This window comes from Leuciscus leuciscus (genome assembly GCF_965113295.1).
Source record: "Leuciscus leuciscus genome assembly, chromosome: 7".
Taxonomy (NCBI): domain Eukaryota; kingdom Metazoa; phylum Chordata; class Actinopteri; order Cypriniformes; family Leuciscidae; genus Leuciscus; species Leuciscus leuciscus.
In genome coordinates, this window is record NC_138731.1 from 1,231,080 (window position 1) to 1,258,924 (window position 27,845).

The 27,845-nt window shown below is 40.0% G+C and overlaps 1 protein-coding gene and 1 long non-coding RNA gene across 4 annotated transcripts in view; one reads left to right on the forward strand and one right to left on the reverse strand.

The window, feature by feature from the left end:
- LOC309502179 (E3 SUMO-protein ligase RanBP2-like) overlaps positions 1-23,507 on the reverse strand; it is a 46,524-nt gene extending 23,017 nt beyond the window's left edge. For all 3 annotated transcript variants that reach the window (XM_082174447.1, XM_082174446.1, XM_082174448.1), the window contains exons 1-16: positions 23,314-23,507; positions 18,668-18,735; positions 18,470-18,581; positions 17,533-17,685; positions 17,102-17,332; positions 16,578-16,714; positions 10,634-10,829; positions 5,227-5,527; positions 3,311-3,492; positions 2,669-2,850; positions 2,461-2,584; positions 1,661-1,822; positions 1,456-1,593; positions 1,211-1,342; positions 812-1,006; positions 647-730 (exon numbers count right to left, since the gene is read on the reverse strand). In XM_082174447.1, coding sequence (XP_082030573.1) covers positions 647-730; positions 812-1,006; positions 1,211-1,342; positions 1,456-1,593; positions 1,661-1,822; positions 2,461-2,584; positions 2,669-2,850; positions 3,311-3,492; positions 5,227-5,527; positions 10,634-10,829; positions 16,578-16,714; positions 17,102-17,332; positions 17,533-17,685; positions 18,470-18,581; positions 18,668-18,735; positions 23,314-23,382 — 2,466 coding nt within the window. In that variant the 5' untranslated portion in view covers positions 23,383-23,507. The remainder of the gene's footprint in view (positions 1-646; positions 731-811; positions 1,007-1,210; positions 1,343-1,455; positions 1,594-1,660; positions 1,823-2,460; positions 2,585-2,668; positions 2,851-3,310; positions 3,493-5,226; positions 5,528-10,633; positions 10,830-16,577; positions 16,715-17,101; positions 17,333-17,532; positions 17,686-18,469; positions 18,582-18,667; positions 18,736-23,313) is intronic.
- Positions 21,253-22,955, forward strand: LOC309502208. Its single transcript, XR_014207194.1, has 2 exons — positions 21,253-22,347; positions 22,403-22,955. It is a non-coding gene; the product is annotated as an uncharacterized lncRNA (long non-coding RNA).
- Positions 23,508-27,845: the final 4,338 nt, after the last annotated feature.

Consider the following 27,845-nt stretch of genomic DNA (forward strand, 5'->3'; position numbering starts at 1 on the left):
ATCACACACCATTTGATGCCACAGAAGATGACAAAATGTGTAAAACCGGAATAGTGACTGGCACAAAGAGCAGCGGCATATGCAAACGTCATTCATGAGAGGTACTGCAGTCATGAGATCGCCCGATTCAACAACACGTGTGGAGCGGCGCACCATGTTTAAGTCTTCTCCAAATGAAACTCACTGATGCAAATAATGGCAGTGATATAGAGGTATGTTTGTAAGTGATGAAAGGATGGATTATTCAATAGAAGACATGACGATAAACACCAAAAAACACTCCATAGTAAAGTAACTATACCTTTTAAGGCTTTAACTTGTGCTGTCAAATGTACTGGTATATTTGTTACTAACGTGTTCACAAGGTGAATAAGAGATTGAGTGCAGTTAGCTTTTATTATAACAGCTCTTGTGCAGAGTGAATGTTTGCACGCTCAAACTGCATTACCCAGTCTCTACGCACTCTTGCTCTATGAATACCTTATGCTCAAGGGTTTATTGCTTTCTGGAGTTGTATAGAAAACATTTAAATGTCAATAGGCTTCCTTGACAAAATCTCAAAATAATGTTCACAGTATTGAAGGTAAAGCAAAAGCAAACACTAACACTGACTGATTCTGCTACAAGCGGTGGATGTGCGACTGACCTTCAAGGACTCGAACTGCTGGCACAGCATCTGCAAGAGGGACTTTTGGTCCTCGGCCCAGTGTGGAGTCGTTTTGGGTGAGAACTAGTGAAAGAAACAACAGTCAGGTATCGATCTGTAAACAGCAAGCAAAGCTTCTGCAGAAGCACCAGTGCCATGACATACCATGGATCTTTTAGAAGGAGACGTGGCACTTCTGGATGGAGACGGAGTGGAGAACTTCACATGTGGCTCAGTGGGCTGACCGGGGCTGGACGTCAGCGGATAGTCCAGATGATCTTCATCCCGCTCGCCATCTTCTGAAAGCTGCTGGTTGACCTCGTCCAGCAAATCCATCACATTATCCATAGATACAGGCAACTTAAAACACGAAGAGACAGGATTAAAGGACTAGTTCATTCAAAACTCAAGCTTTCCAGCAATCCTGAAGACCTTGATTAACTTCTTCAGGTGTGTTTGTTTAATACTAGTGCTGAACTCAGCAGGACAGTGGCCCTCCAGCATCATATTTGAGGAACCCTGGAGTAAAGTGAGCAGCACAAACATCAGAGGTGTTTAACATACCTTGTCCATGTCCTCTGGACTGGCCTGATAAATCTTTGTCAGGTATTTCCTGAACTGCAGCAGGAAGTTGGTGAACCTGCCCTGCATCTCCTCCATCCCGTTCCCCGCCTCCTCCGACAGCCTCTGATAGATCTGACAACACACATCCACAAACTCATCAGGTCAGGGTCATTCACAGACCGATGTTATCACTTCACTTCTGAAGCTGAGCCAGTGTGACTGTCGTCCAGAGAAAGCACTGTTACCTTAGCAAGATGCCAGTTAGACGAGATGCTGTTGAGCTTCTCCAGCTTTGCGATGGCCACGTCGGTGTTGCCCTCGATGTCAAACAGTGAGGCGGAGCTTATGGCGGCCTCTTCCTCATATACTCGCACTTGAGAAGGCTGAAGACAAAGAGACCATTAGAGACAAAACCACTATATGAAACAGAAGCAGGAAGGAAGTACATACCTGTATGTCTCTACTGTGAAAGTGCATGAACATCGGCTCCGGAGGTTCAGGAATGCTGCGTTTGTTTCGGATTTTTTCAAGCAAGGGAAGCACAACTTTCCAGTAGTGCACACTGCGGCCTGCATAGTCCTTCTGGTCATAGTAAGAGTTCACCCGTTCCCCCTGTCAAACACACACATCGCCATCAGGACACACCTGCTCAGTCTGGACTAGTAAACTCACACACTGACGAAGTCATCAACACTACGAACAAAGCATGGGAATCATGTGCTGATCAAATACATGAAAATGCTAATTCATCCAGCTCTGCTCATTCCCTCGACTGCATGAGCTGCTTCCTGATGTTTACAGATGTACTATCTGAGAAATGAAGTGTGCTTTATTACTGAGACACAGCATAATAACTGGCCTAATCAGAGGCATATTTACACATGCATGATCTCAGGTAAGAACAGAGGTGGGTTATGAAGTGTTCAGAGTATGACAGTGAACTCGCTTTCCTATCACGTCTTTACTTTAATGATGGTGACACTATTGACTTCTGCAGAGCTGCTTTTTTCAGAGTGAATACGTGCATATTTTAAAATAAAATATTTTCTGCAAATAGTTTCAATGGATTATCTTACAATAAATTATTTAGCCGTTTTGTTACTTTTTCTATATTCCCTTTAATCCTTTTAAATCCATTATTTCCTGAAAGAAAACAACCGTTATCCCCCTAAAAACACTCATCAGACCGGAGCGGCCCATAATTCCTGGCTCAGAACGAGCATCATGAGCATGGTTGTGAGCAGACGTACCACGTCAGTGAGATGCTGAGCCCAGTGGATGAGCAGCGCCGGCTGAAGGCCGTGTTTCTCTCCGGCGCGCAGCGTGCCGAGACCGTGCTGAACCAGCATCCGCAGTTTAGCCGACACCCCCGACCTGTCACACACACACACCAGAAAACACTCAGTCAGACACAAAGCCGTACGTCAGCCTCACACTCACAGCAGGGCGATCACTCACAGCGCTCTCTTGTGGATCAGGCGGTAGACGGCGTCCCACCACTCGCGCTGCTTGGCGGACGACAGGAGCCTGATGATGTGCAGAGGCAAACACCGGGGCTGATGTGGCGAGGAGCACGAGGCCATCCGTGCCGTCTCCTGTAGCTGTGTCTGACTGCTGAACACAACACCACACAAGAACACCTGCAACACATCACATATACACAGCTGAGGTGCTTCATCAGGTCCGCTGAGATCCTGCCACTTCCAGTCCTTTATGACAGTATGACAGCCAAGACTTTAATCCCAAACGTGCTGTGCTTATGGACTACAGCCTTAAGAAATACATTTGATTTATTAAATTCATCAATAGGCCTACGTCAATCTTGTGAAAATGCCATCAGCCAAACTGTAGAGCCAAATAGTATGTTAGGAAGAGCTTTACAGCATTATACAAATCACAGGCATTAAATTACTGCATTAACTAAAACAGCATTTTAGAGAGGCTACATCACCTATAACAGCACCTAAAACAATCATCAGACATGAATGAATACTTGCATTATACAAAAAAAAAAAAAAAAAATTTAAGAGATTGTGCATGTGCAAATGTGGGTGAATGTTTCCCCCGTGCCTCATTGAGGATGAGGAGGGGTGGACGCACCTCCAGGTCGAGCAGGCAGATGGACTCGGGTGAGTTGGTGTCTAGTTTGGAGGTCTCGAGCGTGAGGCGAGGGAAGAGCTGCTTGAGCCAGCGCTGCAGGCTGACACTCTGCTCCATCAGCGCCCACTGCAGGCCGAGCCACGCCAGGTGCTGAAGATCGCCCGCGTGCAGCAGCACCGCACCTGTGTGAACACACCCCCCGCCGTCAGCACTAGTGCTGTTATGGATCGCAGTTCTGTACGCATCACGCCCCACAGTTCGACAGGCATAAGACCCGTGGATTATTGCAAAGTTTAACCATCATAGAACAAAAGTTTATCATTTGAGTGTTTGGGTAAATCTTGTCAATTTAAACATTCAAGCACAAGGAGACGCGAAAGAGAACTTAATTCGGCACTCGCGCTATAATCTGTGCACACACCCGAGAGAGGTGCGTTTCAGACCTTGGCAAGTATCCTCAAACACAGTCGATCTAAACTGAATGTTAAAAGTAGAGAAAGAAATTCAGATGTGTATCACTGTATTGGATCCGTGCATTCTGTCTTAAAGGTTTAGTTCACCCAAACATTTCTTCAATTCTGTGATCATTTACTCACCCTCATGTTGTTTCAAACCAATAAAACTTTCGTTCATCCTTGATATCTTCTGTGTAACATGAGAATGAAGCTCAAACATGCTGCATAAAGCTCGAGAGTGAACCTCATTGGTTCTTGCTGAAGCTCAAACGTGCTGCGTACCACGAGAATTAACCTCATTGGTTCTTGCCGAAGCTCAAACGTGCTGCGTAACACGAGAATGAACCTCATTGGCTCTTGCTGAAGATCAAACGTGCTGCGTAACACCAGATAATGAACCTCATTGGTTCTCAAGGAAGCACAAGACATTTCCATGGTGTACATTTCAGTACAAGTTTGATGGGTCATGGAAGTGGCTTTGTGGACGCTGTGCCTCGACCCGACCGACCCTGAACCGCAAAACCCCAAAAGTAGTTCAGCCTACTTCTTTTTTTTTGCTTTAAGACCATGTAGGCGTGCTTTTTGTAAACTTAATAGGTAAGCGGATAAATAATGGGTTTGTGGGACTGGGGACGGGGTCCCGGGAGGTGGGGGGGGGGGGGGGGGGGGGGGGGGGGAAATCGGCCATCGGGGTCGATGGGCCATTCTGTTCCTGTAGTAGGGAAGAGGACAAATAGTGGGTTAGTGGGACAGGGCCCAAACCCCAAGTGTCCCCCTGTTCCCGGTAGAGAGAGACGGACAAATAGTAGTTTGTAGGAACTAGAGGCCTTCAGGTAAGAGCCCCATCCCTTTACAAATAGTGCTGTTTTGTGAGCAACTACCACATTTTATCCCCAAAAATTATAGGAAGTGGACATGTAAAGGCCCGCGTATGGGAGGGTGTGATCAACAGGTGAGTGTTGGACACCCCATAGGTGTCCAAAACCCCCCTATTCAGGGGTCAGCAAATTGGGGGGCACGAAGGGTGGGGTAAGCAGACAATCCTCTTTTAGATAACAGGTCAACGGGATCCAAATTCACCCTACAATCCATTCGGGGGACTATGTGTCCAATGGAAATGTATTTGAATGGGCTTTTGTCCACAAACCCACTAAATGTACTTCTTCAAGAAGCACTCGTTCATTCTCGTTTTCGCAAGGAAGCTCAAACGTGCTGCTTAACATGAGAATGAACCTCATTTGGAATGACATAAGGGTGAGTAAAGGATGACAATTAAAATGTTTGGGTGAACTAACAAATATAGGCTGCTGTCTGTGTCAATGTTAATCAAACAACAATGTTTATCTCCCTCCTTTTTTTGCTGATTTGAAAAATTATCCCATCTGTGACAAAAAAAAAGTGAGTTTTGTGATTGGTTGCAGCACTACACCGGACCGAATATACAGTTTGTCTGACACTCACCGCTGTCCCACTTGGCCAGATCGTCGGTGCTGGGCATGTGTGCGCTGACCATGTGTATCTCATCGTTGTAGATGAAGGAGAGCTGGTCGTGTGCCTGTGAGCCGTAGAGCATGTTGAACAGAAGACTCGGCCCGTTCCGGTTCCCGAAGTCCTCCACCACCTCCTTCAGCAGCTGCTCCACATCCCGGCTTAGGTTCAACAGCATGTGACCCGCCTGACTCTGGCGGTCCGAGGCCAGCAGCTCCAAAGGCTCATGTGACGCCTGCTCACTTTTCAAGCTCTTGGCTTTGGGTCTTGGAGCCTGAGGAAAATAAGGATATAACACTGTACAGTGGCCGTTCTAAGTTAATTTTTCAAGCTGACTAACAAGTTTTTGGACAATTAATGGCTTTTCTGAGGTAAATATAACATTACATGACATCTTTCTCAAGCTGTTTTATTGACTGATTTTGGGTTTTGACAGCACCCTGAGGGACTCCGCATCAATCCAGTAAACCTGCACTGAGCTGGACAGATGGCTCAAGTCAGTGGACTGGTCTGGATTGACAGGGAAGTTTAACCCCCTGAGGTCTACGGTATCGCCGGCGATACCAGCTCGCTTTTTTTTTATCAGTGTAAAATAAACTCATAAATACTCTGTTGACTTAGATTTTTCATAGGAGTTTCGTACATCAATCGATTCTGTTACATGTTTATTATTTTTGTGTATACTCATAATAAAAACAAAGTGTTGAGCTTTTCGCCAAATAAAGAAAAATAAACACGAAGCGAGTTCTGCCTTCTCTCTGTCAGTGTAGTCCATTCTGAAACGCGTCCGAAAATGAACTAACTCACCGAATACTTCTCACACAGACACGTGAGATATGTCTTTATGAAGCTTGAAATCTCTTCTTTTAAATGAAGTAATTTATTTAAAAAAATAATGTTTTCAACTCATGTAATCCGTTTGAAAGCAAGGAGAGGTACCGTTTTTCCTTGTGCCTCATTATCTCTATAATGAGTTGAGGCCGCCCCGCCCCCGGCGCTATTCAAATGGTAAATAGTTTAGGTGATCTAGTATGCATCGCATACGCCCCCCGATCAATGCCATAAAAACACAGTTTCTTCACCAGACTTACTGATAGCTCATCGCGTTTTGAGTATGGCACGCTTCTCCAGTAAAGACGCCCTTCAGATGATTCTGGACAGCGAGGAAGTTGTTTCCTCAGAGGAAGATTGTAACTCAGACTACGAACGGCAGCATTTTGAAGAGCGAATTCCGCCGAGGACACAATTTCGGAGTAAGTTTTACTTAAAAGTCTTTTGTCTTTTATTTTTCGTGTTCGCATTTATGAGGAAAAAACAATATTACGTGACAGTTCTCCATTATGGACGCGAGCGCTCTGAAAGCCCACTAAAAGACTTTCAAACTTTCACAGAGACCTCAAAACAGAAACTACAAATCCTTTCTTTAAAACGAATTTCGTTTTGTATCAATTGTATCTTAATTTTAATAATTTTTTCATTAACAAATTTCCTGGATTTAAAGTAAATATAGGCTAGCAATCACAACATAAGGTGCTTGAACTGGAGATCATCATTAACCAGACCGTAGCCTACTCGCCTCACATGTCTAAAAAATGTGAAATATATTTACAGAAAGCTGGTTCTAAACAAAACCATCCAAAACAAAAAACTATGTAGCCTAATAAATGTGCATTTCTCCGGTGCGTTCACTAGCCTACTGCGAAGATCGCGAGTCAATAGCCTATCGTCAACTTCATCTTTGCCAGAAGTTAAATTTAAATTGCGTGTGTGAATGAATGATGATGTTTTAGCAAAGTGTATTGCTATACTGAGATGAGTAAAAATGTTGAAATAAAATGTAGGCTATTTGTATAAGCAACATATTAAACTGCAAATTAACAATATGCCCTAATATTTCATGAAAACAACGTTACAGTCAGGCGAAATATGAAAGACAACATCTTGTTGACTAGATTTGGGTACAGTTTTGACTGTAGAATATACTGCCACGTCAAATAAGCTTTTGTTTAGCAATTTCTATATCTATTTTTGTCAAAAATAAAGTCATCAACTAAGATGTTAGCTGTTCCAATGTTGACTATATTCAAACTAATGAATACATAGATAAAATGTAGGCCTATAATCATTTTTTTTTACAAAGAAAGAGTACACTTGAAATATTGTTGAAATTGTAATTATTGTTGTAATTGTAACCTTTTTAATAAAATAGCAATACATATTTACAAGATAGATGTAAGCAAAATCTTAAATGGTCAATATAAGTCTTCTTCTAAATATATATTTTGTCCTTGCATTCATTCTTGGCTCAGTCAGTGTCACACCTGAGTGAATGGCTCATCATTATGCAGAGTGGGTGGGACATTGTATTCTAAGGTGTAAACCCCTCCTCGTTCACGCCCCCCTCGCATATTGGCTTTCCAAGCAAAACCGGTTTTACATCAATTTAAATCAATGTATGGTTTTATGTGAACGATAAAGCAAGACTATTTTCACATAATTTTGAAGAAAAAACTCTAGGCGAGGACATCCATTAGTCAAAAGTCTTATTGACACATATTTACTATGTGTTTTGTGGCCTTATTTCAGAAATTTTAGTTTTTAGTTTTTTCAATAACCATGCATAAACATTATTCTCTCAAAAATGAAAACATGTACATACACGTGGCTCACATATTATGGTAGCCCTGTTTGTGCTATATAGAGTGAATTTACACCTTTGCCATTAATATGTTTATATGCAACTGAAAAAAGCACAAATGTCAGGGCATGTCAGAACATCTCAAGGGCCCCAAAAACAGCCCAGACCCCAGAGGGTTAAAGCTTGGCTAAACCAGCATGGCATTCTTCCCAGGATCCTGTGGCCATTACTCGTCTAAGAAATGCCAATCTCGACTGTGGAAACCTTAGAGAGGAAGGTCAGCAGCCACCTCAGAAGATGGCTGGGGCTTCCGAAAAATCTAAGTAGCATCGCACTCTTCGGGCACCGCAACGAACTGCAACTGCCGCTCAAGTCCTTGGAAGAGGAGTTCAAGGTAACGAGAGATAGGGAAGTGTTGTTATACAGAGACTCTACTCTACAGAGACAAACTCTTTTTAAATGAGTTTGCAGATTTTCTGGGGGGTATAGTAACAAAGTTTGAAAAGATTCTGTTATTGGGTGATTTTAATATTCATATTTGTTGCCCTACAAAGTCATGCTCCAGCGATTTCTGTTTTTTTTTTTTTTTTTTTTACTGATTCAATCAATTTTATGCAGTGGGTGCAGGGATCCACGCACATCTAAGGTCACACTCTGGATCTGGTTCTGACTCATGGCTTTTTATTTCAGACATTGAAATTTGTGAAAATGGCTTTTCTGAGTAGAATTCAAAATATTAACCCTAGTTTTTAAATCTTTACATAATCTTGCACCAGTCTATCTTGCTGAGTTGGTGCATTCACACAACTCTTCGCGCCCACTTAGATCGGGACACTTAGGAATGTTGTTCATCCCTAGGTCTAGATTGAAACACCGTGGTGATCGAGCTTTTTCTATTGCTGGTCCAGCACTCTGGAACAAGCTTCCTGTAGCTATCCGAACAGCAACATCTTTTTTTGTTTTTAAATCTATGCTTAGATCCTATTTTCTTGAACAGATGTTGTTAGTCTAAAATATGTTATGTAGTTGTCTTTTATCCTTTTGTAAATTGTCATGTACAGCAAGTCAACCTAGGGTTGTTTTTAAATGTGCTTTATAAATAAAGAAAAGAAAGAAAGAAGAAAGACTCAAGTGGCAACGGCTGGGATTGAAGTGAGGACTGGTCGGAAATGGAAGGCTGAGGAAGCTGTTCGACAAGCAGAGGCTAGATTACATCACAAAAGGCTGGTGGGGGTTGTAACAAGAGGTAGGGCTGGACTGGGTTGCTTTTCAACTGCCCACATAGACACCATCAAAGGGAAGGAAAAGCGCCGTCTAGTCCAGGAGGAGGTGAGAGCAGTGGTCGAGGAAGAGAGAACCTGCAGGACAGTAGGAATGAGGCAACCGGGTACCTGGATACGATGGGAGAGCGCGATCCAGAGGAAGGTGACATGGGCGGAGCTGTGGAAGGCAGAGCCACAGCGGATCAAGTTTCTCATCCAGGCGGTATACGATGTGCTTCCCAGCCCATCAAACATTCACATATGGGGCAAGGTGGAGTCACCAGCATGCCCACTGTGCTATAAGCGTGGAACCCAAGAGCACATTCCGAGTTGCTGCACAAAGGCACTGGGAGAGGGAAGGTACAGGTGGAGGCATGACCAGGTGCTGAAGGCCATCGCTGAAGCCATTGCTATAGGAGTCGAGTGGGCCAAGCGCTCCTGCCCCTCCAAGCAAGCCATCGCCTACGTCAGAGCTGGAGAGCAGCCAAGACCAGCTGCAAAATCATCTGCAGGCATCCTGGCCACTGCGTGGGACTGGCAGCTATTAGTGGATTTGGAGAGGCAACTCAAGTTCCCCAACCACGTTGTGACCACCACCTTAAGACCAGATGTCGTTCTTTTGTCTGATTCCACCAAACAAGTAGTTCTGTTGGAGCTTACAGTCCCTTGGGAAGACCGCCTGGAAGAGGCATTTGAGAGGAAGCTCTCCAAGTACGAAGGACTGGTCAGCGAGTGTCGACAAGCCAGATGGAGAGCAAGGTGTCTCCCAATAGAGGTAGGATGCAGGAGCTTTGTAGCCCGATCCCTGTCCAGAGTCTTCAGTCTGATGGCATTGATGGAGTGAGGAGAAGAAGAGCCATCCGCAATACCACTGAAGCGGCAGAGAAAGCCTCAAGATGGCTATGGCTCAAGAGAGGATATCCATGGGGGCAGTTTAGCTAGATTTGACAACTGGACACAAGCTGGGGTCTGACAGCTGGGTCGCCTGGATGAGGGTGTATGATGTTGAAAGACGCCAAAACACCCAATGATTCCAAGAACATCACTGAAGATGTGTCCAGTAGCATCAGTAGAAGTATTTGCACAGCCATTTCAGTAAGTTGTTCTGTATCTTTCAACATTCCTTATGATGTTCGTTCATGTTTATTTGCTGCTGTAACTAGTAGTAAAGAGGAAGAGATGATGGTTTCATCTGTAACCACACACTAAAGAGCGCTAAAACGGTATTTATCGTTTGAATTTCGTAAATGGACAGAATTTGATAGAGGAGACTTTGTTTCAGATCAGAAGTAACAAAGCTTATTGCAATTTATTGGATGGGAAGTGCTACAAAGCTTTGTTCATTCATCAACTGATCAGTACATACTGAAAAATCGATTCTTGGTATTTATGAATCCATATCGGTTCTTCAAAATGAGAATTGGTTGAAATCGAGAAATCAATATTTTTTCCCCAGCCCTAGAGGAAGCGCCCATCATACCTGATAGGCCACGAGATAACAGAGCGCGGCTAAATCCTGCACAGCCCTCCACTGCTGCAGCCCGTCCTGCGCCGTCTTCAGCAGCTGCGTCCCGGCGTACAGGTACAGCTGAGCCCTCGTCTCCGTGAACATCTCCGACAGCTCGTCCAGAGTGTTCGTGGCCGTGTTCTTCAGGGACTGCATCGCACGGTCCAAACTGCAGGAGAAACATGGCGTGAATATTTCATGAACGCGTGAACCTGAAGTCTGCTGACTGAAGCACTGACGTTATCTAGCAGGCTAACATTGAAGAAAAGACATCTATGAGTCTGGGTGAAAACTGCCACTATCATTTACCAGCCAAAGTGGCTTTATGAACTTATTCCTGTCAATTAAAAACCTGATTAATTTGTTGTAACCTGTTGAGCAAAAACCCCAAAAAACTGAAAGACTAGTAGGCTGCATTTACACTGCAGGTCTTGATGCCCAATTCCGATTTGCTGACTATATCCGATTTTTTTGACGACCCGCTTACATCATCTTTTAAAAGTGACCCGTATCCGATATTTGCATTTACACTATTCACTGCCAAAACAACCCAATGTAGACGTTCTGGCCCGGAAAATGAAGTAAAACAGCTCTATATGCAATGGATGCAGAAGCAGACAAAATTATTATAGTGATGCGCGGATCGCAGTTATATCCACGGGGGCTCTGCGGCTAATCCGCGGATCGGGCGGGTCAAGTAGGCTAATAAAAATAACATTCTGATTAATTTCGGTTGGGTCGCGGTTGGATAGATAAATCATTATTAATGAAAATATTAACTACATTCTCTAAAATATGAGCATGTTCCATTCCAGTTTAAGTTTCAAGGGAGTAAAGCCTGTTTATGCCATTAAGAAAATGAAATTCTGTCAAATAAATTTTGTTTTAAAGAAATGTTCATTCATCATTGTATCATCAACCGTCATCGAGTCCGCTGTTGAAGGTGATGATCATCCATTTATCCTCACGCGTAACCACACATAAGAATAATAACTTTGACTATCGGGTGCGGATACTTAAATCAGAAAAAAATATTGGTGCGGGTGAGTGGCGAGTGGATGATTTGATTCGGGTGACGTTGGAGCTCATCCGCGCATCTCTAATTATGCAGTGTTTTGCTTTCCGCACTATTTTCAAAGGTCAGCAAAACATTGCTCTCGTAAGGTGTAGAAAAAATTACTCCACTGTGTTGAGCCTTCGTCCTCCATCGCGCCTATAATAAGTCATGTGTTCTCAGTTGGTGGTGTCCACCTGAGTTGACGTCACTTTTTTAATGACGTACGACTCGCATTTACTGGGGAATATCCGATTTGTCTGCTTACATGGCACACGCAAATGCACGTATCCGATTCATATCCGATTTATTACCACATATGAATGAGGCCTGAATCCGATCTGAGAAAATCGGAATCCATGCGGTTTTTTCCTGCTTAGACGTTCACCGGTCATATCCGATCTGTGCCACATGAGAGGAAAAAATCGGAATTGGGTCACTTGAACCATGCAGTGTAAATGGGGCCTTAGTGATAGTGCAGGCACTGTTACTGCTACAAACTAGTGATGCTCTGAAGTGAATAAAGTTTATTTAATGATCAATTAATCAAATTCATTTAATAATCAACACTCAAAGTTCACTACAAACATTTAAATTGCCCTTAAGGCAGTTTTTATATCAACCTTTAATGATATGTTGAAATATAAACATTTAAACGTGGGTGTCATAACTTGTTTTCATGATGATTTATTCAAGCATACATTAAGTAAAAATATAATGAATATGTAGTATAAAATTTTATCGGTTCACCTAACCCTATTTTAACGTTTCTGTTCATGCGTTCCTTTTGTAACATTAGCTTTCCGAAAACGGTTTGATTAGAAAAAATACTGGTTAATAAGGTAAAAAAAAATTGCCTTTATAACAGTATATAAAATATACTTTATAACAGAGCTTGAATGAAACTTTATACAAAGAGCTTGTGACTAAACCGAGTGGATCCTCAAACTGTCGGCAAAACCTCATACAGAAGCTCAATCCGCCTCAATCGTGAATGTCCTGCACGCATTTTGGAGACTGTCTTTGCTTGTTTGCAGTGCAAGGGTAAACAAAGAACTGGTTCTATGAATAAGTACAGCGTTTTCTTCATTCGAAACACGATGTGTGTAAAGGCTAATGTTTTATGTATTTATGGAGTGGAGAATTGTGGAGTGTCTTAGTCAGGTATTTGCCTGGGCATAGCACTTCATCTTTTATAACACAAGCTTTTTGCCAAATATATTGCTACATAGCTACAATAACTTTGTAACCTGTAAGTTAATAAAACCTTAATGCGAGGCACTCAGATCTAACTCAGATGCGGCCGTTCTAATGATGGATAAAACACAAATCTTAGACTTTCACTGGTGAAACACATCAAAATGCTATTTGAGCTTGATTTTGGAAAATATAATATAACGAAATGCAAGAGTCTGACTATACATAAAGCCACAATACTAACTTTGACAACAAGGCGTTTAATAATTTAAACATACATTTTATTTTAAATATCCTGAACAGTAGCAGTTCTACACTAGTTCTACACTAACCTGTAATTAGTCACCTGTAATCATCCCAGTGGGATGCTCACACTGGTGGTGGTTGAGGAGAGATTCCCTGATATGATTGTAAAGCGCTTTGGGTGTACAGTAGTACATGTGAAAGCACTATATAAATGCCTCATTCATTCATTCATTCATTCATTCATTCAACCTGCAATTTTCACTGGTGTTAAAGCACACCACGCTGGATATAACCTGCCATGGTGACATATCCTCGGATAATAAACTCCTGCGATCCAACAGCTAATGCCAGCACATTACATAGGATGACTTGACAACTGAGCGCAGGCATTTCACTCACATTGGATGCGTCAACATCACAATTGCATTTGAATTCATGATTGGTTTACTGCCAAATTAAAATATTAAACAAAGATAAACGTTATTATCAAGTTAATAGTCATTTCAAATAAGTGTTTCTGTTCAGAACGTTTAAAATTGATTTCGTTTTTGTTTGTTCCTGTTAAAAATGTGTTACACTGCAAAAAATGCTTTCTTAGTTAGTATTTTTGTTTTGTTTCCAGTCCAAATATCTAAAAATTCTTAAATCAAGAAGCATTTACTAGAGAAGTAAAATGACATAAGAAATTCTATTTTGTTTTAAGGTAAAAAGTAAGTACTTTAAGTAATTTTTGTTTAAAACAAGCAAAATTATCTGCCAATGGGGTAAGCAAAAAAATCTTGGTTTTTTTTTCAAATTCAGATTTTTTTTCTTGTTTTCCATTCTTATTCAGATTTTTTTGCTTACCCCATTGGCAGATAATTTTGCTTGTTTTAAGCCAAAATTACTTAAAGTACTTTCTTTTTACCTTAAAACAAAATAGAATTTCTTATGTCATTTTACTTCTCTAATAAATGCTTCTTGATTTAAGAATTTTTAGATATTTGGACTGGAAACAAAACAAAAATACTAAGTAAGAAAAGCATTTTTTGCAGTGTAGTTTCCGTTTTTTTTCTTTTTGTTTCTTGAACCGGTTCGGAGCCCTGTGTAGTAGTGAATATATTTAACCCCAACTCCTCTCTAGACTTATTTTTCTAGCTGACTATGTGTTTATGGTCATTGAATGGCTTTTCTGAGGTAAATGTGGTGAAGGGGGTGATTCTGAATGACTTCTCTAAGCTTATGGTATTTTACTAAGTTACAGAAGTTACCAGTATGATTACTGAAATCATGTGAAATGTTCTTTTCATGTATTCTCAAATGTCTGTATTTGATATCTGAATGCAGTAACAGTGCTTGCTTATTTAGCCCAGCTTCCAGAGATGAAATATGGACTCGGTTTGTTTGAGAAAGGTCTTCAACATGTTAAAACATATATCTGTTCTTCTAGCTCACCATGACAGCTATAGGTCACAGGGGTCATTGGAACCAATAGTTTAAGTGAAAATTTCTTAGTTAAAGTCTTTACTTTACTGTGTTAGATTAAAGTGTCCTCTCACTGAGAGAAAGAACATGTTATATGGATGTTTTGAGAAAACTCTCCTGTTTATTGTTAAAGCCCGACCAAATCCAACCTTGAAGAAGCTGTGTGTGTGGTAGTATTCTTGGTTACAGGTTAAGGAACCACTGGCATTATTGGAGATGGACTGAGTTGTTGTTCTGGACATGCTGGCGCCCAATAACCCAAATCTGCGACCCGGAAGGTCACGACGTGCCTAACTTCAGGGTCCGAGTATCAGCCGCAAAATCAATGGAGATATGCTTCCGTCTATCTGTATATGTGTGAAAAATTACTATGTTTATCCATTTCTTAGCCAATCAGAATCATTCAACCTGAAGCGATGACGTAGCTTAGACCTTTGTGAAGGGAATAACTGTTGATCTTTGTAACTGTAAACGGGGCGGCCTACAAACTCCTGTGAGTCTTGAAGCTGAACTTCTGCTGATGAAACTGCAAACTATCTTCAGTAAAAAAAAAAAATCTTACATTTATTATAATTCTGACCCTTCTTTTAAATTGACTGCACTTCTAACTCCTGGTCTTCATGAATCATATCTGGTCCGTCGGTCTTTAAAGGTGCTCTAAGTGATGCGACGCGATTTTTAGGCCAAAAAATTTTTTGTCACATACAGCAAACATCTCCTCACTATCCGCTAGCTGCCTGTCCCCTGAACACACTGTAAAAAAAAGCGGTCTCTCTAGACACCACAGGCTCCACAAACGGCAACAAAAACAAACTGGGCTCACCCGCACCACGAAACACAACAAACAGTGCTCCAGCCAATCACCAACAAGAAGCATTGGAGGGTGGGGTTAGTGCGCGTACACATGAAGGGGGTGTGGAGGAGAGACGAGAGAGAACAGAGAAGCATGAAGAGGGAAGTTTGAATTATGGCCGACACACGACCAAAGAGACGACGTTCCGATGAACAAATTGCAAAGAAGAGGGACAAGGATAAGAAACGCGTGAAGTCCCGAAATTACATCGGAAAAACCTTCGAAAGGTGGCGATCGAGAACTCCGCCGGCAGAGAAAGGATTACAATCCGACATAGTTGCTCTGTTTTTGCAGAACAGGTAAATCCATTTTTCTTTCTAAACTGACGTTCATGTTCGCCAAACCAACACAAGGATGTAATTAGCTAGAACTATGCAGTCAGCGTTAACTTTGGTGAATACAACATGTATGTTTCAGCTAGCGATCAATCTCTATTGTAAATGATCAAGCAAATTCACAGTAGGGCGACAATTTGTGTGAACGATTGTTTTCATCCACTGTTTGTTATGAATTTGAATGTTCATTTATAGGCTATTGACAACTTTGACTAAATTTGTTTACGCCACCGCCATGGTTTATGCTCACTGGGAAACGCGAAGCTAACGTTATCTTGCTATTATTGCATCCTTGTATGGGAGCTATAGTTATAGTTATAACCTCAGGTGGCGAAACGATTTTAAGATAATGTTTCTCTTTTTCTGCATTCTGTTCTGCAATATATAAAAGCATTTATCTAACTTGGTGACATTACACATTGAATGAAGTATCAGTAAAACTTAACTTTGTTTGTAGTGACTATTTTGACTTTCCTTTATGCCGGAAGGGAGGGGAGGAGGGAGGAGACGGGATGAGGAGGGGGGAGGGTCTAGCTAGCCTCCGTTTTGTTTGACAACAATTCGAATGTCAACAAGAAGTTACGACTCCCGGGATCGCTTAGAGCACCTTTAACTGTATTATCCCCTTACAGTGGCATTATTGTTCTCAAGCTGTTTTATTGACGCCTTTTATGTGGTTTAAACACTGATTGATTGATTGATTACATGAGACATGATTCATTTTAGCAAGTGTTGTGGTAGTGTCCAGACAGGCTGGTGTTGCCGTACCTCCAGAGAGCATCAGCGCTCTCCTCACAGCTCTTCTCCTTCAGTGTCAGTCGGACGCGGCTGCAGAGCGCTAACAGCAGCTCTTTGTGAAACTTGCAAAGCTCGTTCGACGCCACGCTCGGCCGGCAGAGATGCTCCTGAAACACAGATCACTCTCTCGATATCACCAACTTCCCCTGATCTGCTCAAACCTTTCACAGTCACATCAAAACAGACAGAACGCAAAACATCCTTCTCTATCCCAGAAGAGCATGTACTGACACTAGAGCTGCACGATTACATCGTCAAAAGATGGTATTTACAATCGAGTACAACACATTTTGAAAGTAACTTGATGCTTAAAATAAAGATTTTACCAAAAAAAAAATATATAATGTTTTAAAAGATGAAGAATAGTCTTATGGATTTGATTAATGAAGGGGAATAAATGAGCACACTGTCAAGTTTTGGGTAAAATCTCCCAAAAAGCAACCCATGTAAGAGTCAGCTTGTCTAAGATAAGAGGAAATGAGACGATCACTGACCTGAAGGGTGCTGACCAGAAGCTCGTACCACTCCAGACGGTCCCTCAGAAGGCCCTTCTTCTCCACCTCCAGACAGTGCTTCACCGCCTCCTCGTGCCGGCCGTCTGAGCTGTACAGACGCACCAGCCGCTCATTGATGTAGGAGTCGTCGGGCCGCAGCTTGAGCTCAGACTGAAGCAGCTCATACAGCTGGATGGAGCCGTTCTGTCCTCGAGTGCTCAGAAGCTTCTCCTGCATCAGAGAGAGAGGGTGAACTCAGTGGACAGCAGGTGTGTTCAGAGCAGTGGATGTGATGTGATTGATGTGATGTGATGTGATGTGATGTGATGTGATGTGATGTGATGTGATGTGATGTGATGTGATGTGATGTGATGTGATGTGATGTGATGTGATGTGATGTGATGTGATGTGATGTGATGTACTGCACTGACCCTCAGGTTGAAGACGTTGGGATGTCCCGGCAGCAGCTTGGCAGCTTCCTCCACCCAGAACTCGGCCCGGTTGTCAGGCTCTGGTTTCCCGCACAGCAGCTCCGCCAGCTTCAGAACCAGGTCTGGCTGAGCCGGATTCAGATCCACTGAACGCTGGAGTTCAGAAACAAACATCAGCATTACATGCTAAAACTTTAAAAGTGTTTTAGAAGTTACAAAATACAACAACCTTGGAAACAAAGGGCAGAATATTCTTGATGTGCTTCACCTGCACTAAATGTTTTATAACTGAATGTGAGGAGAGAGAAACTGATACCCTCGAGATAAACCAACACGGGTTATGATCAACAAACTTCCATTTCTGTACAACAGGTCACATCACTTCTGGATCGGGTGTTTGGTAAGCGCTTCAATATAGAGCTGTTTTACTCAAGACAGAGTTACCAGAGATGAGCATAATCGATGTTTTATCGTATACGCAGAATGATATCTATAGGTTTTTTTCTTTTTCTTACTATTATTCGGTTATTAAAAGGTAATAACAGCTTGAGCTGATGAACCCAGAGCAGGTTTGGACTGGCAGCTCACGTACAGATGGAGTTCACTGCATTCACTCACTGTGAAGCCGCTCTGAGACGCTGAAAACACCGGATCATGAGTTGATGGCGTATTAATGAACACAGAGCTGCGCTTCACTCTGAAACATGCAGCGCAACACACTATATCACTGAATACCAACACACAGACTGCAGTGTGTCCGAGAGAGAGAGGAAACGCAGGAGTTACCCGTGTATCGACACTGAGGAAACATTTCAGATAATTTTGTATGCATGTATATTTTTCCAGCACTATTATTGTTAAACTCCACAGCTGAAGTGTGTATTCAAAGACCACTGCCGTAGAGAAACATGTCAGAGTAAATGAAGGGAATCCGAACCTTGTAACATCCCACAGCTTTGTCCGTTTCCCCGTCCCGTTCGAACAGCTGCCCGAGGAACTTGTGTGCTTTAGGATCCTTCGGCTTTACAGTCAAATACTCCGAAACATGCCTATGACCCAATGGTGTAAGAGAAACACATCACTTCACAGAGAAACCAGGCATTATACAGAAGACAGAGCAAAGGAGTTAGCCTACCTTTTAGCAAGTTCATATTCTTTAGCCTCAAAGTATAGTTTGGCAAACACAAACCCTTGCACTGACTTCTGCAAGACACAAAACAGGTTAGTCTCACAATTAAACAATATCTGTGTAATGATGTATATATGAACTGTATACCATATAATATTCAGCTTAAATCTTTAACACTGTAAACCCTAAAGTTGAAAGTAATTAAATGTACAGAGCAGAGGAAACTATTATACTTCAATGAAATTGAAATGAATGAATCTAAATGAGTATTTAGAACAGAGTTCATGAATCTGGCACATCTGATGAACGGAGTTTCTGGAAAAGCTGCTGAACTCAAAGTTCATTGCACTTAATGAGAAATACTGAGCGAGATCACTCATACTATTTGATTGCATTCAACACGGTCTAGGTGGGGCTCAGTTCCCATCATGCACTGCGACTCAAATGGATAATCCAGGATTCGTACACATTTCTACCAATACATTTCCATGACTTTTCCATTACTTTTGAAAAATAATCGTGACCTAACGTTCCATGAAACATCAGTGTATGTAAAATAATATAGATAAAATAAATAAATAAATAAAATAAATGAATGAATAAAATCCATGTTTAAACAGCATATATGTGTAACGATCACCAGTGAGAGAGCCCGGGAATACCATCAAGATAATGAGACACAGTTCAGACCTATCATCCATTATCACATTCACATTCATAAGGACTTGACGAGCGATGCTGCACCAGACAGTAAAAAAAGAGTGACTGACATGTATGCACATAAATCACGGTCACACACACACTCTCAGAGTAATATTGTAAGTTACTGCATAATACATTTTCAATTAGTAGAATAGTACAGCATCACGATACACAGTCTCACTTGTAGCCGTGTCTTTCAACTATTATAATATTTCGGAGGGCAAAAACAGGACCTTTTAATTGGCAATGATTTGAAGATGAGAGATTTTTAGGTAAGGAATTTACACTCATAATAGTAAGCATGTTAGTGTTGCATAAACTTTACATTGTAGCAACTAGTCAAAATGGTGCCAGACTAAAATGTATATAGACATAAACATGTTGAAATATGAACTATAGACAGGTAGGCAACCTTTTAATGCTAAATTTATATACATGTACGACACGAGGATGTTTTTATGATAATAAAACACAGCATGATATACAAGTAGGCTAGTATGAGTGTTTATACTCTAATATGGTGAATATTATAATGTTTAGACCCATGTTTAATGTTAAATACTGTGTTTGTGGATATCTGCTCAAAAGTAGATATGTATAATGTGGTAGGCTAACAATAATGTTTCATAGTTTGGAGCGGCTCGATCGTGTCAGTAAATGTTCTCTGCTCGCACTGTGAGTTTGAAAAGCAAAACGCATCAAACATTAGGCTTCATGTTTTTACTCCATCTCATTTCATAACGAATGGAAACATTTGAAGTAACATTTGATAATCTATATATTTTTTCTCTAGTGTAGTGTTACTGAAGTGTTCCTTTTTAACGAGTTATAGGCCGCCAGGCTATTGTTGTGGTTATTTTATGCAGCCCTACACGTATATGTTAGTACAACAACATATACATACACAACAAATCTGGTGTTCAATTATATAATATAGGCTTATATATATATATATATATATATATATACAGTATATATGGGCTCCGCCCACTGCCTCTACAGATGCACAACTCACTTTTGCCCCACATTTCACGGTGCACTTGGTGCAAAAGGGAGAGCGCGCGAAACTTGTCACTTGAAAGCTAAAAACAGTGTTTGAGATTGGTCGCAGCAGATTCAAGCAGCTGTAGTTATGTACTTGTGTTTGTGCTAGAAAAATATACAAGACATTTGTGAGAAAATATTCTACAAGTGTGCAACTCTCATTGGATGAATTCATATACTGATTTGCAGATGAGCAACATTTCTCCGTGACTTCACATTTCTTGATGCGGGGTGTAAATGCGTTTTGCACCATATTCACTGCAGCAACTGTAGCAAACATGTGAGCGTATGAGTTTCTTAATTTGTGATTTGTAGAATAGGATTTGTGCACCTGCAATGAAGAATTTGAGAAGGTGTAACTGTTGTGTTGTGTTTGTGGAAGATAAAAAAAAGTCTACAAGTTTGCAACTCTTAAAACATTTCTCTCTGTGACTTCAAATTTACTGATACACATGTGTGGCTATTCTCTACAACTACACATTCCACTGTCACAGGCGTTCAGTAGTTTTGCACCAAAAATACCTCCATACCTGGCTCTGATGTCATGCTGACGTATGCCAGGAAACTCTCGCGAGACGCACGTGTCGGATTCTGCAGTCGAGCGCAGTTGCTCTCCAAACGACTTACTGACGACACAGCTTAATGCTCATTGGTTTAAACAACCGTGATATATTGATCTCTTTTCAAATGTTTGATTTCAAAACTCTGATATCAAGTTTTATGTGTATAAATTATGTGTGAATATTCCCAAATCTCTGACAGTGCAATCTCTATATGGGTTATGTGATGCCATATATATATATATATATATATATATATATATATATATATATATATATATATATATATATATATATATATATCACATGTCTGTATTAAAGAAAGAATTATTGACAAACACGTATTTGGAATGGAATTAAATAACAAGTACTTTGGGTGTCTTGTTCATTATATTTATTTTCATCATATAAAAGCAACATAACTTAAATTACATCCAGTTTAGCAACACCGTACACGAGCGTGAATCCTGCGACATCCATCTTTGATCTCACAGGGCCAGTTGGTCAAAGGTAAGATAATCGGATTTTGGTTATCGGATTGGATCAAATCTTGAAAATGGGTTGTTCAAAAGGGAAAGAAGGAATCTGAAATCAGATTAGATCATGGAATCCAATCCTAGTTTTAATCTGGATCAAACCTTCAGTTTGTGTTGTTCAGAACTTGTCAGTAGGATTTGGATAACTTTGATCCAAAAAACAGGATTATCCTGATCCCAACAGGGGATAGGATTTCAAGGTGGATTCCAGGAAGAAAATGTAGTAAAACTTTAAAATTGGTCAAAAATACAACATTTGTATCATGTAATATACATATTTTTATTTTGCTTTTGATTAGCTTAACTGTTAAAGTAATACATTAGAAGTAGACATTAGACATTTCGGTAGCCTACTGTAAAAAAAGAGATTTTGGCGCCATTAAATAATCCCCAAACAGCTGTAAAAATCAAACAAAAATATTATATTTAATTCAAAGTGTTTTATCACTGTTTCTAAACTACATTGGCACAATTATAAGAGATGAACCAGTCAAAAGATCTTTGCAAGCGAACACAAAGTTTTTTTGTTGAACGCTATGCGAAACTTTTGAGAAAAAGAAAAAAATGAGAACGCAAAAGCAATGAAATATATATATATTTTTTTTTTCTATCTAATATTTTTTTACATGACCATGTCCCTTTGGAGGTTCCGTAGAGCACCAGTAATCCAGATTTGGTAATCGGAAAAAGTTTACATCCAGATCAGGGGGATCCAATCCAATTTTGCTTTGAAAAAACCGGTACAAAGTAAGATGGATTACCTGATCCTAGATAGCAAAACATGGGATTTCCAAATCCAGATCATTCTGATCCAGATTAAACTTTTTGAACAACTGGCCCACAGGTGTGTGACTCTGATCCACTAGAGAAGAGAGATCTGTACATCTTTAATCTCACAGGTGTGTGACTCTGATCCACTAGAGAAGAGAGATCTGTACATCTTTAATCTCACAGGTGTGTGACTCTGATCCACTAGAGAAGAGAGATCTGCACTTTCTTCACTCCTCCTCTCACTACAGCGCTACTCTAGTCTCGATACACTTCAGGCGAGGCGCATCTCAAACAAGCCTATTATATGACCAAAAAGTACGTATTGCGTAACTGTTACGTCGTGTGTTAGCTGGGTTTCGCTTCAGCAAACTGTCGGAAATGAAAGTGAAAGTCGCAGATGTTTAATACACAATCATCATCATTAAAAGTAAAGAAACTTAATGATTTTAGCAGTGCTGTTGCCGCTCTCTCCCATTAGCCTACAGTTTTTGATTTTTAAATTACTGTTGAAAAATACATTCCAGCTCATATTTGTTGCTTTCGGTGACGTGAACTCAATTACATTTGCATTATAGTCTACAGCGCAGGAATTGAAGGTTGGATTTATATCCGTTTTGCGGAGACACATTTATGTGACCAAGTGTAAATGAAATATTTTTGATAACAGCTATATCTGCTCAGTGTAATATCTGTGAACAGGTGTAAACACCTCTGAAACTCCACTGAGGTGTTCCTGTCAACATTTGCGTGGAGAGGAGAAGCGAGGCTGAGTGACTTTGAAACAGTGAACTACTTAAGGAAAGTTCATGCGATATAACACTGAAGACATCGTCGTCTTATGCCGCGTTCCAGGCAACCTGTAACCCGTGTTTTTCCAACCTTATACCCGTGAAAGTGCACTGGAACGGCAGTCAAACCCGTGACTTCCCACCCGTGAACTCGTACTACTAGATCGATGTACTCCCAATTACGAGTTGGAAAAACACGGGTAACAGGTTGCCTGGAACGCGGCATTATTCCTGACATTATCATCACTTACCAGTTTCTGAGAGGGAGAGTCTTGAGCTGCAGAAATATATCTCTCCACCTCAGCTTTATTCCTCCTCATGGCTGCTGTCTCACTCTCTCCGTCTCCGCTGATCTAGAGTATCATTAAACACTGAGAAGAGTCTGTGGTGATCTATGGCTGCTCAACACACGATCACTATGACATAACTCAGGTAAACTTCCCGAAGCGGAAGTGATCTATGCCCTCCTCCCTTTGAAGGTAGGCACTGAAGGGAGCAACGAAACACAACGTAATTCCGTCATTATTTTTAATTTTTTTTATTGAAGAAACATTTGTAAATATACAAATACATTCAGGAGAACATAGAAGAGGTAACACAAAAGACTATGGAAGAAAAATAATGTCAAATGTTTTTGAAATAAAAAGCCTGTTGAATTGCACTACTTGAAAAAAAAATAGGCCTTACATTAACCATGCTTGCATTTTAATGCATTGTATTTTTAGGGCTTGCATTTTTATGGGCTGAAATTCAACATGGTTGAATATTTAAGCTGTGAATATTTCAATTAAAAACATTTCAAACACCTTTTCATTATTAAAAATTCAATAATCCATATTCACCATTCATATTTCACTTCCAAAATATTCAAACTGTTTAAAAATACAACCTATAATATTCAACAGGCAATTTTCGGTCCATTTTATTTCGCTTTGCAAATTCGCTTCCACAAATTCAGTGGTTCAAATTCGACAGTAAATTCAACATTGACGTCCAGGAACTGCAGGAAAAGCAGTAGATTACCGAGCATACTCTCCATCTGCTGTTAGTCGACCTCACCAGCAGGGGGTGCAAAAGCGCGTGTTGTTGACGAAGACCAGAGCAACAGTTAGAAGAGCAAGCCATTCATTCATAAAATGAAAATGATTATCTGTGTCAGTATGCGGAAAAGATGATAAAGACACAAAAGGTGTGTTTATGTTTCATTCAATAACTTCATTGTTACTTTCCCTGTGTATTCTACATGTCATCAGCTTTCTCTACCATGAACATGATTATAATCGGTTTCCCTCAATACCTCATACTCAAGGATTCCCCTTCTGTCGGGACAAAACGCTTAATGTAGCTTTATGGACTAATACAGTGATATGAAAGACCAAACTCGCACCTTATTGTGGATGTAGGCTACTATATAGGCTACAGGCAAGCAGATGGACTCAGAATATGAACTTAACGCACAAAGTTTCATGCAGAGCGTTTCGTGATATACTGGCATAAAATCAACACTTGATCAATTAATACTAACACTTTCTTTTCTCTTCTCTCTCTCTCTCTATATATATGTATAGTATAGTATATAGTATAGTAGGCTATGCCTACGTGTATGGCATTAGTTTAAACTGGGAAGAGTCATAGCACTTGCATATTGTTGTCCTCCTATTGTTAGTTGAACTGTTGCATACAACATTATACACGTTTCTAACTTAAATAGCAAACTTTAATTTATTTGAATCAAAAATCCAAAGGGTGCGCATTATGCCTGACACTACATGAACACTTTACAGTAGGTTTTATGACTGTAAGTCGTTCTATTCAAATGCTATTGAAGTTAGAAACGTGTATACCAAAGTCGTATACACTTTAGAGACGGTCCCTAAATGTGCGAATGTCCAACGTCAAGCCAACTTTATGCCAGTCTATCACTGGGAAACGCTCAGCATTAAGCTTTGCGCGTTATTCTGAGTCCATCTGGAGCTGGACTTGCGTTTGGTTTGTAATATCACTGTATTAGTTATATTAGCTACGTTAAGCGTTGTATATGTCCAGCAGGGGAATCCTGAAGTATTGAGGGAAACCCTAATAGCCTGCATGCAGCACATCCACAATATAAAGTTAAGGCAAGTAAACAACCAAGAGAAATATATGTCAACCTCAAAAATGTAACATTGGATCTGTATATCCGCATCGGGGAATAACATTATAATCTCGTTCACGGTAGAGAAAGATGCATGTAGGCTACACAGGAAAAGTAACCATGAAGGCACTGAATTTAACATAAAACCGCCTTCATAATAATCACAAATACACTTACATTGCGTTTTAAATGAGTTTTATGAATGAATGACTTGCTCTAATTTCGCTGGTCTTCGTCAACAACACGCGCTTTTGCACCCCCTGCTGGTGAGGTCGACTAACAGCAGATGGAGAGTATGCTCGGCAATCTACTGCTTTTCCTGCAGTTCCTGGATGTCAATGTTGAATTTACTGTCGAATTTGAACCACTGAATTTGTGGAAGCGAATTTGCAAAGCGAAATAAAATGGACCGAAAAATGCCTGTTGAATATTATAGGTTGTATTTTTAAACAGTTTGAATATTTTGGAAGTGAAATATGAAAGGTGATTATGGATTATTGAATTTTTTATAATGAAAATGTGTTTGAAATGTTTTTAATTGAAATATTCACAGCTTAAATATTCAACCATGTTGAATTTCAGCCCATAAAAATGCAAGCCCTAAAAATACAATGCGTTAAAATGCAAGCATGGTTAATGTAAGGCCTATTTTTTTTCAAGTAGTGCAATTCAACAGACTTTTTATTTCAAAAACATTTGACATTATTTTTCTTCCATAAAAGTCAAAGGATACAGAGTAATTACAAATTAAGTACCTTATACCCTTACATAGGGAAACAATACTAACAAAAGATAATGATAAATAATAATAATAATAATAATACAAATAAAATAAAACAATATATGACATAAAGCTGGTTAATCCTGAATATCAGAGCCATTACAAAATAATTGTTCATATATTTTCAGGAATCTATCACATTTTGTATTGCTAGTTACACTAAAAGATGTAAGCAGTGAGTCTACTTCAACCAAAACATGAGAGAAAGTAGGAAGTGAGCCCATACATTTCTGCTTATGGATGAAAAATTTGACAAATAAAATAAAAAAGTTAAAAATGTATTCTTTGGATGTGTGGGAGTCAGTATAATAACAAATAATATCTTTCAAATTAAAAGAGTGTGCATGAATGGGGGGTTTATTTAAATGAGAAAATACTAGACCAAAATTTCTGAACCAATTAGCAAGAATAAAATAAGTGTATTAATGTTTCATCTTCGTCACCACAAAACGAACAAGTACTAGAAATATCAATATATTTGGACACCGTTGCATTAACAGGATATCTCTTATGTAATATTTTAAAGTGGACTTCTTTGGTCTTGTTGGGAATAAAATATTTATGTGGTAATAACCATGCTCTTCTCCATTCAATATTGCCAATAAAGGCAGTCCAATGGGATCTGCCTCTAGGGCAAATTAGATCTCTTTTTTTGAAAAATCTGGCGAATATGTTTATTATTGCATTTCTTATCATAAATGCTAATGCCATCCAATAACAAAGCCGACTCCTTCATATCATTTTGGTTGTATAATAAGTGGCTCTTAACCAGTAGCACTAGACCTGTAGGAATAGCCTTAGCACAGTATTGTATACTTTAAAATGAATAGGGAAGTCATGGATAGTCATGAAGCGTTCATAAGACAAGATGTTACCAGAATTGTCAAATAAAGAAATGATAGGCTATAAATTAAATCTCTATTAAACCAATTAGAAAAAAAAAGAGAGATTTGTTTCTAACAGTTATATTCATATTATTCCACAAAAGAGTTTTATGTGGTGAGAAAGTGTGGATGTAACACAGTTTCCATGCGAGAAGAGCTTGCTGATGAAATTTAGATAGTTTATTGTACATATAATTACATTTTAAGATAAAAGGGAGGCCTCCAATTTTATTAAAGATGAAATTAGGAATGAAAAACCATATAGAATTTGAATTTATTAGACATCTTCTAGTCCAACTGATTTTAAACACATTAATAACGTTGTGAAAATATAGCACTTCTAGTCCCCCATCACTTCTACAATTGGAAATCACTGCTTTTTTAAAGGGGTGGTTGATTATGATTTGACTTTTCTAACTTTAGTTAGTGTGTAATGTTGCTGTTTGATCATAAACAACATCTGCAAAGTTACAACGCTCAAAGTTCAAAGCAATATTTGCTTTTACAGAAATCACTTTAAGGACTACAACAAACGGCTGGTAGAGACTACACCACATTCCTCCCGGGTTAGTGACATCATTAACCCCTCAAATTTAAATAAACCCGCCCCCGGGAACGCGATTTATAGATTATCAAGACAGAATATGCTAATCAATGACTAGAAGATAACTACACATCAGCTTCATAAATTCATCAACTAACCATACAGAAATGTCCTGTTGCTTCTACATGTTGTCACTTCTTCTTGAGTCTCTCCATCATTTTCTGACTCCGGTTTGAACATAAAAATGTAAAAGTTTTGAAATTTTCAGTGCGTGTGTGAGGTAAAAGGACACGAGCTCTTGAAGCTCCGCCCCCTGTGGCGGTTACAGCAGCAAATTTGCATTTAAAGGGACGGACACAAAAACGGCGTGTTTTTGCTCACCCTCAAAAAGTGACAATTTTAACATGCTATATAAATCTGTATCATGCTATATCTGTGGG